Raw genomic sequence first — 11,524 nt, forward strand, 5'->3', positions numbered from 1 at the left:
CAAACTACTGGCTCTAGTCCCTTTGAGATAGTCTATGGTCTGAATCCAGCCACACCTTTGGATTTGGCTCCCTCTGTCTCCTTAACTGATTTTGACCAAACTACTGCAGAGAGGGTTAAATTTATTCAACAGATGCACATTCAGATTCGAGGAAATATTCTTAAGCACAATGAGAAGTATCGTCTCCAGGCAAACAAATATCGCAAACCCATTTCTTTTAGAGAGGGCGATTTAGTGTGGATCCATTTAAGTAAGGAGCGTTTTCCTCCTGGTAAACATGGCAAACTTAGGCCTCGTGCTGATGGTCCATTCAAAGTCTTGAAGCGCCTGGGTGACAATGCTTATAAAATTGAACTTCCTGGTGCTTATGGGGTCTCTGCCACTTTTAATGTATCTGATCTCTCACCTTACTATACAGATGACGACGAAGAAAGCTCAGGGTCGAGCTTTTTCTCCACCGGGGGAGATTGATCAAGGGTGGTTGTACTTTTGTTGTTATTTTATTATCTATGCAACTTTATCTATGTTTTTATTTTATTTGGCTTGTCCTGGGAAGGTTAGTCTGGTCTTTTCCTGGAAGGAAGTGGTCTTGTTAAACCTATGGTCATTGTTTTGTGTGGGGGGAGTTGGATTATGACAAAGAACATATTGGGTTGTTGGGAAGCCTAGGCGGCGGCTCTCCTAATTCCTGTATCTATCATCAGACTTGAATAGAGTGGTGATTTGTTCTGTATCTCTTTCAAGCTGTTGTTTATTGAGTTTTTACAGTTGCAGAATATTGATTGCAGGATTCCTGGGGTGGTGTTAGCTTTCATTGACTTCTTGATTTACTGGTCTTGTTTGTGTTGCTGGGTTCTGGAGTTCTCTGAGTAGCTGGATCCTAGAAATTACTTTACAGTTCGTGTGTTTGGTGACCGGGACACTTCTTCTTAGTTTTCTCTGTCTCAGGAAGTCTTTATCAATCTCACCTTTCACAGGAAAGTCCCTCATCTAAGAATACAACATCACGAGACTCAATTTCTGTAACCTTCCCATCAACTTCTTCACCAATAAACACGAATCATTTAGAGTGAGAAGAGTATCGAATGAAGATACACTCCTTCCCTCTAGGACCAAGTTTCCCGTGGTGATGAGAATTATTGTGAACATAAGCTGCACCCTGCAAATTTCCTAAATTAGGTTTTTCACCATTTCATAGCCCATATGGGGTGGAGGGGACAGATTTAGAGGGCACATGGTTAAGAATGTAGGCAGTAGTCAATATTGCGTCTCCCCAAAAGGAAATTGGCAAATTTGCTTACGCCATCATTGACCTAACCATGTCTAATAGGGTCATATTCATTCTTTTTGCTACGCCATTTTGTTGCGGAGTATAAGGAATAGTTAGTTGTCGATCTATACCCTTTTCATCAAAAAATTTTGAATTGGTCATACAGATATTCATGACCTCAATCGGTCCTTAAAGCTTTGATCTTTGTGTATAATTGATTCTCTACCAAATTGGTGTATTGTTTGAAGCAGTCCAATGCTTCAACTTGTGTGAAATCAGATAAGCATGATCAAAACGTGTGAAATCATCTATAAAAGTGATGAAATATACAGCACCATGCCTAACCCTTACATTCATTGGTCCATATATGTAAGAATGGATAAGATGTAATGGACTATCAGCTCTCTTGGCTTTGCCAAATGGTAATCTAGTTGCTTCTCCAGCTAGGCAATGCTCACGAGTGGGCAATTCTACTTTGGCGAGAGATCCTAAGAGACCTGTTCGAGCCAATCTATTGAATCGGTCTTGCCCAATGTGTCCTAATCTGGCATGCCATAATACACTATCGTATTGGGAACATAACTGGAATTTCCAACAACATAGATAGATGCATTGTCATTAAGTACAATATTAGCGGTGTCTAACACCATAAAACCATCCAACACATAGCCAGAACCATAATATACGTTGTCTATAAATATTTTCACACAACATTTATTAAAAACAAGATGAAAACCTAGTTCTAGCAACACAAGAACAAAAACTAGATTTTGTCGAACTTTTGGAGATAGAGTGTGCGACCTCCCATTAGCTCTAACTTACAGGTACCAAGCCCAAGCACATCAGCGGAAGCATTGTTCCCCATATATATACATCTACTCTCTTTGGAATTCGACGAAAATCTACAAAAGTTGTTTGATCCCTTGCTACGCGATCGGTTGCTATTGAGTCTATAGTCCAATAAGACACAGATTCAGCAAACATTAAGCAACTACTAACATACAAGTTAGAGAGACTAATGTGGTCAAACATTACCTTTGACTCAGTGCAAACATGAGCAAAGTGATCTGGTTTGCCACAATTGAAACAGTTGTTGTTTCTGCCTTTCTTGCCACCGCATTTGCCACACTTGCGCTTGTGTCCACTAAAACTAGCTTCATTCCCCCTTTTTCCTTTATTGGGACCTTTACCTTTTCCCTTTTTACGACTAGAGCATGATGCTCCTCGTGAATTAGCCACAAAAACCTCTTCATAGGTTTTTCAGTGAGAAGATGATCTTCTTCAAGCTCAACATGGCGAGCAACCTCATCAAATGTCTTGATGTTGTCGTGTGGGTAGGGTCAACACGCATGTGTTCCCAAGAACTTGGTAAAGAGAAAATAACAGCTTGGACTTGCTGCTCATAAGTCATTTCACGCCTAACAGCCCTCAATTCATTGATCATGTTGGACATGACCGTCAGATGTTGCCTTATCGTGTGATTCTGACACTTCTTATAACCATTAAATTTGAGGATTAACTGACAAAGTCTAGCAGTTGAGGTTCCCTCATATTGAACCTTCACAGCATCCCAAACTGCTTGAGCTGAACGGTGCTTCTCAAAACACAACATTATATCATTCTTCATGCTACTCAACATCAATATGCGAGCCAGACGATCTTTGCGTTTATAGGCTTGATATGCTTCCATATCATGCCTATGTTGAGCAGTGTTCCCATACTTAGATTCAGCCATTGGTTGAGTGATTGTTTCCAACATGTCTTGCTCTTTCAGGAGATATTGAATCTTACGATGCCAAACATCATAGTTCTTTTCATTCAGTTTGTCTCCTTGGTTCAAGTCAGCGACAATATTTTTTGTTGTAGCCATTTCAACTATACAGACAAAATTACTAACATTAGAATATAGTACAAAGTTTTCAAATATTAATCTAAATATGCGACGGAAATAAATAACAATGTAAACATTCAATCAATTTCCATTAGCATAGTCCAATTAATATTTTTGATTCAAACAAGTGCAAAATATTCTAGTTATTAGTTCATCTAATAACTCTCACTATTTGATGACATTTCGATTCATGCACATTTATCGTAATTAAATAGTCCCTCCGTCCCATTTCTATAGTTCGGTAGTTATCGGAGGATAACAAAAAAGCAAGGTTGGAGTTTTGCTTGTCAATGATTGATGAAGGTACACTCGGATCCAAACCTTCTTTTATTAACATGTTTGATCGAATTCATATTGATGAAAAATGGTTTTATATGTCTAAACCATCACAAAAATATTATCTTCATCCAGAGGAGATTGAGCCTTTTCGCACATGCAAAAGTAAACGATTTATTTCAAAGGTTATGTTTTTGACTGCGGTGGCTCGTCCACGGTTTCATAGTACTGCTAATAGAGAGTTCAATGGAAAAATAGGAATATGGCCATTTGTGTTCAAAGAACCAGCAAAACGAAGTAGTAAGAATCGTGTTGCGGGGACTCTGGAGTCAAAGCCAATTTTGTCGGTTACTAAAGACATTATTCGTTTATGTTTGATCGAGAAATTATTGCCTTCAATCAAAGAAAAATGGCCATTGGGTAGCTCAAGCAACATCTTCATTCAACAAGATAACGCAAGACCACATATATATGCCAATGATGTTGAATTTCAGCAAGTTGTTGAAACATATGGGTTGGATATTCGCTTATGTTGTCAACCTCCTAATAGTCATGATCTGAATGTCTTGGATCTTGGATTTTTTAGAGCTATTGAATCACTTCAACATCAGGAGGCTCCAACTATAGTGGACGAATTTGTTTTGGCCGTGGATAAAGCTTTTGACATGTTCCCTAGTGAAGATTTAAACAATGTTTTTTTAACATTACAAACATGTATGGTTGAGATTCTAAGAAATTTTGGTGGGAATAACTACAAAAATCTACATGTGAACAAACAAAAGTTAATTAGAGACGGGGAGCTCCCAATCTGCATTGAGTGTGATTTCCAAGTTTTGAATGAGGCAAAGGCAAGCATGACGCAGTGAATGTCAGAGATGGCAAAAAATAGAGCTCATATCAAAGCGAAGTGCACCATCCGAGTAAAATGCAAGTTTGTAGGAAAAATATTGAGTAATGATAGATTTGTGTTAATGTCAGGAAACAGGGTTGGTTCCTTCCTTCTTCTTTCTTTCTCTCTTTGTTTATGGCTGAAGTTTGTCATGTTTAGTGAATACTCCAGTACCAAAATCTCATACATGAGCACAGGTAGAAGGGAGTCCTCCAGTACCAAAAAAAAAAAAGAAACGAAGGAGATAATGATAAGATCATTCCAAATTGATATCAGATCATACATGAGCACATATAAGCTTAAATCAAGGGATAAAAGTTGTCATTTTAAATCAATAGAATTTGGGTAAAAATATTTTTAACATTTGTGAAACGATAAGATGATGCTCTTGAGCCTCAGATATGTAACCTTATTCTTTCGGTGGAGAATTTAAATCGAGCCGTGGCATTTCCCTGTTGTTCAATTCGTAGGATGAGACATTTAAATCAAGTAAGGACCTCACCTTCTTATTCAAATCTTGATCAAACTTGTTCTGGCTATGATCCATGACTTTTTTTATTTGAATGAATTTCTAATTTTGGTTAAAAGAAAGAAGTATATGACGATTGTGTTTATGGGATTGATTTACGTTGAGTATATAGTAGAAAGAAAGCAATTAATGTGACTTTTTAGTTCTCCAGACGAGCATTTAATAATTATTTGAGAAGATAGAATTTAGAGAATTGTGGTGAGAAAAGAGTGTATTAAATGAGGGTATAATAGTAAAACAATGACTTAATTTAAAGTAAGTGGACTATTATTTGGGACTTCCAATAATGGTATAATGGACTATAGAAATGGGACGGAGGTGGTAAAAAAAATTACATAAAATAAACATGTCATTAATGAAAATATCCAATATGTACTTCAAATACATAAATATGTACATACACAAGAAAGGTACAAATAAAATAAATACAGAATAAATCACATGCTAGGAACATAATCAAGATCTTTTATTATGTCATCTTCATCTTCTTCGTTATGTCCCCCAAGTTCGTACACTTCATACCATGAAACGAATCGAGCAGTAGAATCCAAATGATTTGCGTTATGACCAGTGCGTCGTATACGCATAATAGCATACAGACGTTCCCTCTCTAACAGAAGCTCATCAGCGAGAGTTTCGAAACTCAACGTGCTCAACCTAACGTGCTCAACCTTTGCTTTAATGAGTTTCGAACCATGTTCCACTCTTCCGGTAGAGAATCGAGAACAATCTAAATTTGTTGCTCGATGTAGAACTCATGAACATCACAAATCCACAAATTTTTCATTCATTCATTTATACATATGATATATGTGTAGATGCATGGTGTGATTAGGATTTTTTCTATATCCCAATAAGTGTATTATTTGTGCTCTTGTAGTCACTACAAACACAAATAATTAAATCACATTAGTAATTAAACTTTTAACTATTTAATTATCATATGTAATAATTTTTCAGTTACCTAAAAATTTCAGAAAAATAGAAAATATTATTTTAATTAATCTGAAAAATACATAATGAAAATCGGGTTTCACACCACAACAAAATGCATGGCCCGATGAGAGGTGGTGGTTTACACGCACCATTGGTGCGCGTGGGACTTGTTGCGGTTACTGTTACAGACCGCAGGTCAACCCAATCCATAACCCACCCATCCAACCTGCACTCGCACCCAACCCGCTCCTTGACCCGATCGATTGACCGGGTAGAGCCTACCGGTGCGTGAGCGCTCCGCCAGGTGCGTGAGCAGCACGCGCCGCCTTCTACAGTGTTTTTAGCATAAAAAAGTTTGCGATCAGGACAATTCTGATGTCTCGATTTCATTTCTGGTCTTATTTTTACCATTACAATCTTTGAAATTGGTGTTTGACATTTAAACTCTAATGTCGCGACTGTAATTCGTCAATGAAAACATAAACCCAGAAAATTTCATACCAGTTTCGATTCTAATATTTGAAAATTCATATAAATTCACATAGTTCTCCAAAAATTTCACAAAAATATTAGTTAGAAATCCTATTTCAAGAGCTTTCCAACCATACCAAACTTGTTCATAGCAAAATTATATATGAGACTCGATTTTGAGCCATCAATTTATGCTCGAACCATGCAAATCAGATTCCTCAGTATAGAAACTACTTTCCTCTGATGCCAATGTAGTAATTCGAAGAAGAAATTGAAAGACTTATTGATTTCCTGATCGATACGAATTTACGAGGATCGGTTTCCATCTTGATTACTAGAACCAAGAACAATTCCACAGTATGAACACATTTTTCTATTTGCTTGTAAACTTAGATTCTCCAAATGCAAGAGTGGAAGAATAGACCTTGACCAATCTCTGTATTGTTTTCTCTTTTATAAGAAAAAATACGTCAATTACATTTTTGTAACTGACGCAAGGTGGTTACCAGCAGTTGTCTCCAAGACAACTGCTCAATAACTTACCTATGGGTTGGGTTGGGTCAAGCCCTCATGGGCGGCCCAATTCCAAGTCCAAATTTTCAACATAAATATAAAACTAGAACACATCAGTATTGTTATATATTGTTGTTCAAATCATAGTTTTTAAAACCGACCCGTGTATCGAATCGTCAAGGTCGAAGGGTCAAGGTTTTTAAAGTTCAACCGTTATAGCAAAGGTTGAACCGCTTATTTATAATAGGTTATAAATTTATATATATATTTAAATATATAGTAGTATATGATATCTAAATATATAATATAAACATTATGTTTTTTTGGATAAACTAATATATACATTATGTAATATAATATATTATATAATACAATGGAGTCTAGAAGACTCCACTATAGTCTATATAGTCTTCCGACTCCCAAAGTCCCAAGTCCATCAAATATATTATATAAAATAGAATAGAATATTATATGTTAGAATAATCTTCTAGAGACATTAGAGCACCTACATCAGTTTCCCTGAAATACAGACAAAATATCACTTTCCCCTATTTTACAGATTCCCTATCCAACTAACACTGCATCATTACCTATCATATTCTCTATTGTATTAAAATGATATTTCTTTCTCTTTCCTTTGTTTATTCCATTCATATAAATTACTTTTATTTAAAATAATAAATTAATTCCATTTAAACGAATAGATTAATTATATTTAATATTAATCAATTAATTATATTTAAAATAATAAATTAATGTTATTAAAAATTGGAAAAGTTTGACTATTTTTTTTCTTGATTTCATGATCTGGAAAGAAGAGATGTAGCTAGAGAGAGTGAGGAGAGAAAAAGAGTGAGGAGAGAAAAAAAGGGAGGAGAGAGAGAGCGAGGAGAGAGAGAGGAGTGAGGAGAGAGAGCGAGAAAAAGTGAGGAGAGAGAGAGAGAGGAGAGAGAGAGAGAGAGAGGAGAGAGAGAGAGAGATGATTAAGAGAGAAAAATGAGAGAGAAAGAGAGGAGAGAGGAGAGAGAGGAGGGAAAAAAATGGGAAGAGAGTGTAAAGTAATAAAAAAAATTATTTTATGTTTAAGGAAGTGAGTATTGGTTCTCTATATGTAGGGAACCACTATTCATGTTTTGTAAAATCGGGAACCTCAAGGTAATCTGATGCAGAGCTCTATTTTGACAAATTCTCTATAATCTTTTCCTATTATACAGACAGATCCATGTTTAGGTAATCTGATATGGATGCTCTTAGGTCGTCTTCATCTTCACCGAGTTTCTTCACCAGGAGAGTTTCTTCAGTGCAGAATCGCAAACAACCAAAAGATCTCCCATTGCCGGTCGTGCTCAAAGACACAACAATCTCCGATCGTGCACAAAGCACAATGATCTCCCATCTCCGATTTCTTCTTGCCCCTGACCTCTCCACAACTCTGATTTGCATCGCGATCACCCATTTGCATGGGCTTTGGTGTGTATCCCCATATGTTTCTCAGCCTATTAAAATAATCTTGTTCCATTTCTCCCTCTGCTATGCTTATCAAGCTTTGAAGTGTTTATAAATAATATTGGTTTTCCAAGTGATGTTCAATTGAGCTTCTTTGGGCATGTTGTGTCTACTGGTAAAGAGACGAGAAACTGTGGAATAGATGGGTTTTGCGATAAGCGGGTTTTCACTAAAACCGCACGAGTCACGGTTCACTGGTTTTGTGATTTGATTCGCTGGTGTAGACGGATCAACACTTAAACGGTCTTTTAGAGGAAATAACCGTGGAGGCTGTCGGTTCACGGATTTGACAGTCGAATCGATATGCCGGTCCGGGTTTAAAAACTATGGTTTAGATATACACTTACTAAAAAATACCCATAATATATATATGAAGTAGTTTTTTTTTAAGATATATAAACATATATATATATATAAAGTATTATATTTGGTTAAGATATATATAAACATGTATATATATGTGTGTGAAGTATATATGTGAAGTATATTTTTTTATATAAAAAAATTTGGGGTGAGGCTGCAGCCCCCTTGTCTCCGCCCTTGGCCATGAATATCAAATCAAACCTACCTGAGCTTAGAAGTTAGCCTAATCTAATTTTTTGGGTTGGCTAGGCTAAGGTTTTCGGCTCTAAGCCTAAAGCTTAGTTAGAAATTTTTTAGGTATATTTCTTGATATATTTATATGTGGGCGGGGCTTGGCAAAAGGTTGGCCAACACTATTAGATTGGCTCCACTAGGCTAAGATTTTTTCTCTAACCTAGCCTAAAACCCGAGCAAGGGGTTGTAAATGACTTGGGAAGATCTCAAGCTCAAGCAGTGGGTATATCTAATCTAATCTAATCTAATCTATCTATCTATACCTATATATAAAGCAAAGGCTCTCATAAGTATTTATCTTATTTTGACACGTTGGACTCTTTCACTGCTTTTGTATCTCTAATACAACACTCACGGTTCCTCCTAGCAAAATTGCTCAAAGCCAAGCAAAAAAAATAAAAAAAAAAATTAAATACAAGAAAATGAAATGTCTCCAGCCTGTCGTAGGTTTCGCTGATTTCGATTAGCAATCGAAGAGATGAACCATCATCGTCTCAGAGCGATCACCCGATTCATACTCATCCAGACGGCCTCTTCATCCTTTTATCCTTACGAATCATACCCATTCTCTCCCTTGCGCCTCCTCTTCATCTGTTGCTCTCTCTCTCCCTGTGAATCTCACAACCCATTTGGGTCTCACGCATAGAGGTCTGTGGTTGGCTCGACTGTCGTCTTTCGTCCTTCCGTGTTCTCTGCTCTGTTTGTTTCATTGCTTCACCGGAACTGCCAGGCGATTCAAAGGTCACCCTTCTCTTCTGGTTAATCATTGTTCATTTTCTAATTTCTTTTGTTAAATAGGGGTTTCCTGTATTCTTATTTTAGGTTGTCGCATTGAATGCACTCTATGAGGGGGCTTTGTTAGGAGATGCGAAGGAGGTCTATGCCTGAGGTATGTACACTGTTCAATCCAGTTCATGGATATGGTTTTTGTTATGGGATATTGGGGTCTTCCCCTTGCTTCATCTTACAGTGTCCTGCAATTTATTATCTTTAAATTTTTCGTGCTCAAATCCACTCATCAGGTTCACTTCTGCTGATTTATAATGAGGTTAGGATTTGGATTTCAATTTACCTATGTGATATTTATTAACATAGTGTTTTAGGATCACAAAATTTAGTATCACGCTGTTCTTTATTTGATAATGATAGCCTTGGAGTGGAGGCCATCTTTTTTAATATACATGTGTCTTTCATGTGCTCTCAACTATGTCTGAGGCTCTAACAAGTGTCTTTCAAGTCTTTATTTGATAATGATAATATCAAATGCCACTAGATGGGCTACTTTGGTCCCTTGGGGATGCTTCTTAAAGCTTAATTTTGTTTCTTTTACATTTTCCTAGCCAAGTTCAACAATCTCTGTTTGTGCCACAGGGAAGCTTTTAAAAGAGGAAAAACTTCCTAAAGAAATAAGTAGTTTATCAATATAATATAAACATGAGAGCAATTGAATTTCTGCCAATCTGTCTATACTTAGTTTTTGTTTTTGAGTGTCCAATTTGAATTTGGGATTTCTAATACTATATTGAAATCTGATATGTACAATTTTTGTACCAGGGGATACTATCTGAGAATGGTCAAAGTTAGCGAACCTAAAAGGATGAAAACCAGTGAAAAGCAAGATATGAATGGTGAGAGAAACCTAAGAGAATTACCTGATGTCAGTCTCCAACACATCCTTTCTTCAATTTCAACAAAGTCTGCCGCGAGAGAAGGTGTTCTGACAAAAAGATGGTAATCTCTTTGGACATTTGTTTCGAAATGCGATTTTACTGGATATGAAAGTAAAATAGAACCCACTCTATGGAATGTTTTGATTGAGCACTTGCACTCCATGAAGGTAGTATTATAATACGCTACTCTATTATGAGTGATGTGCTAGGTGATGCAGATTGCGTTAGAAGATGGATTACAATTGTAGCGAGATGGAATGTTGGAGCCACTTGGTAGTATATTTATGAGCACCACAACAGTTCTTGGTCCATCATTGGCTCTTGATGGCCACCATATTCTTCACTACTTCTTCCATAGAAGAGTGGGAGGTATTTTATAAGTGCTTTGATAATTTTCTTTTAACTCTGTTCTTCTCTTCCTAAGGCTGGCCTCTCTCTACCAGATCGGATCGAGTGGGGTTTCTCCCTCGGAGATAGTGCCTGCTGTTGCTTGTGCTACTCCAAATGTTTCTCAATCTGCAGTAAAGATGAAATGGCCTCGACCTCTTGACATTCATACTTCTGGTAAGAGAAATAGTTACTTCATGCACTTCATTATATTTGTTAGTATATAGCTGCCATGTTGTAAAGAACACTAAAAAAATATGCTTCAGAAAATAAATAATTATAATCATTTTGAATATGCATCCCAATTGTGATATTCTATGATGTTATTAAAAAGCTTTTAATTTGTTTGTGGATTTCTTTTGTATGAATGTGGTCACTGTTCTTTTCTAGCTTAAGGGCTTTCTAACCTATTACTCTGGTAGATACAAGCTCTCCTCTGACCAACCCAAAACATGTAGTCAATTATTTGAAGTTGTATTGCATATGATGTTCCCACTTTATGGGGAATTAGAATCTTTCTTTATCCCGGGCTCCTTTCCGTCTATTAAACCCTTTTTAAAAGATCAATTGCCTCAATTTTAGCATCAAT

At 36.6% G+C, this 11,524-nt stretch overlaps 1 protein-coding gene and 1 long non-coding RNA gene across 2 annotated transcripts; both read left to right on the forward strand.

The window, feature by feature from the left end:
• Positions 1-3,451: 3,451 nt before the first annotated feature.
• Positions 3,452-4,303, forward strand: LOC119980705. Its single transcript, XM_038823501.1, has one exon. The coding sequence runs from the start codon at positions 3,452-3,454 to the stop codon at positions 4,301-4,303; it is 852 nt and encodes a 283-aa protein (XP_038679429.1).
• Positions 4,304-9,203: 4,900 nt separating this feature from the next.
• Positions 9,204-11,443, forward strand: LOC119981249. Its single transcript, XR_005464085.1, has 3 exons — positions 9,204-9,619; positions 9,701-10,917; positions 10,992-11,443. It is a non-coding gene; the product is annotated as an uncharacterized LOC119981249 (long non-coding RNA).
• The last annotated feature ends 81 nt before the right edge of the window (positions 11,444-11,524 follow it).

Source organism: Tripterygium wilfordii, chromosome 16 (assembly GCF_013401445.1).
Source record: "Tripterygium wilfordii isolate XIE 37 chromosome 16, ASM1340144v1, whole genome shotgun sequence".
Taxonomy (NCBI): domain Eukaryota; kingdom Viridiplantae; phylum Streptophyta; class Magnoliopsida; order Celastrales; family Celastraceae; genus Tripterygium; species Tripterygium wilfordii.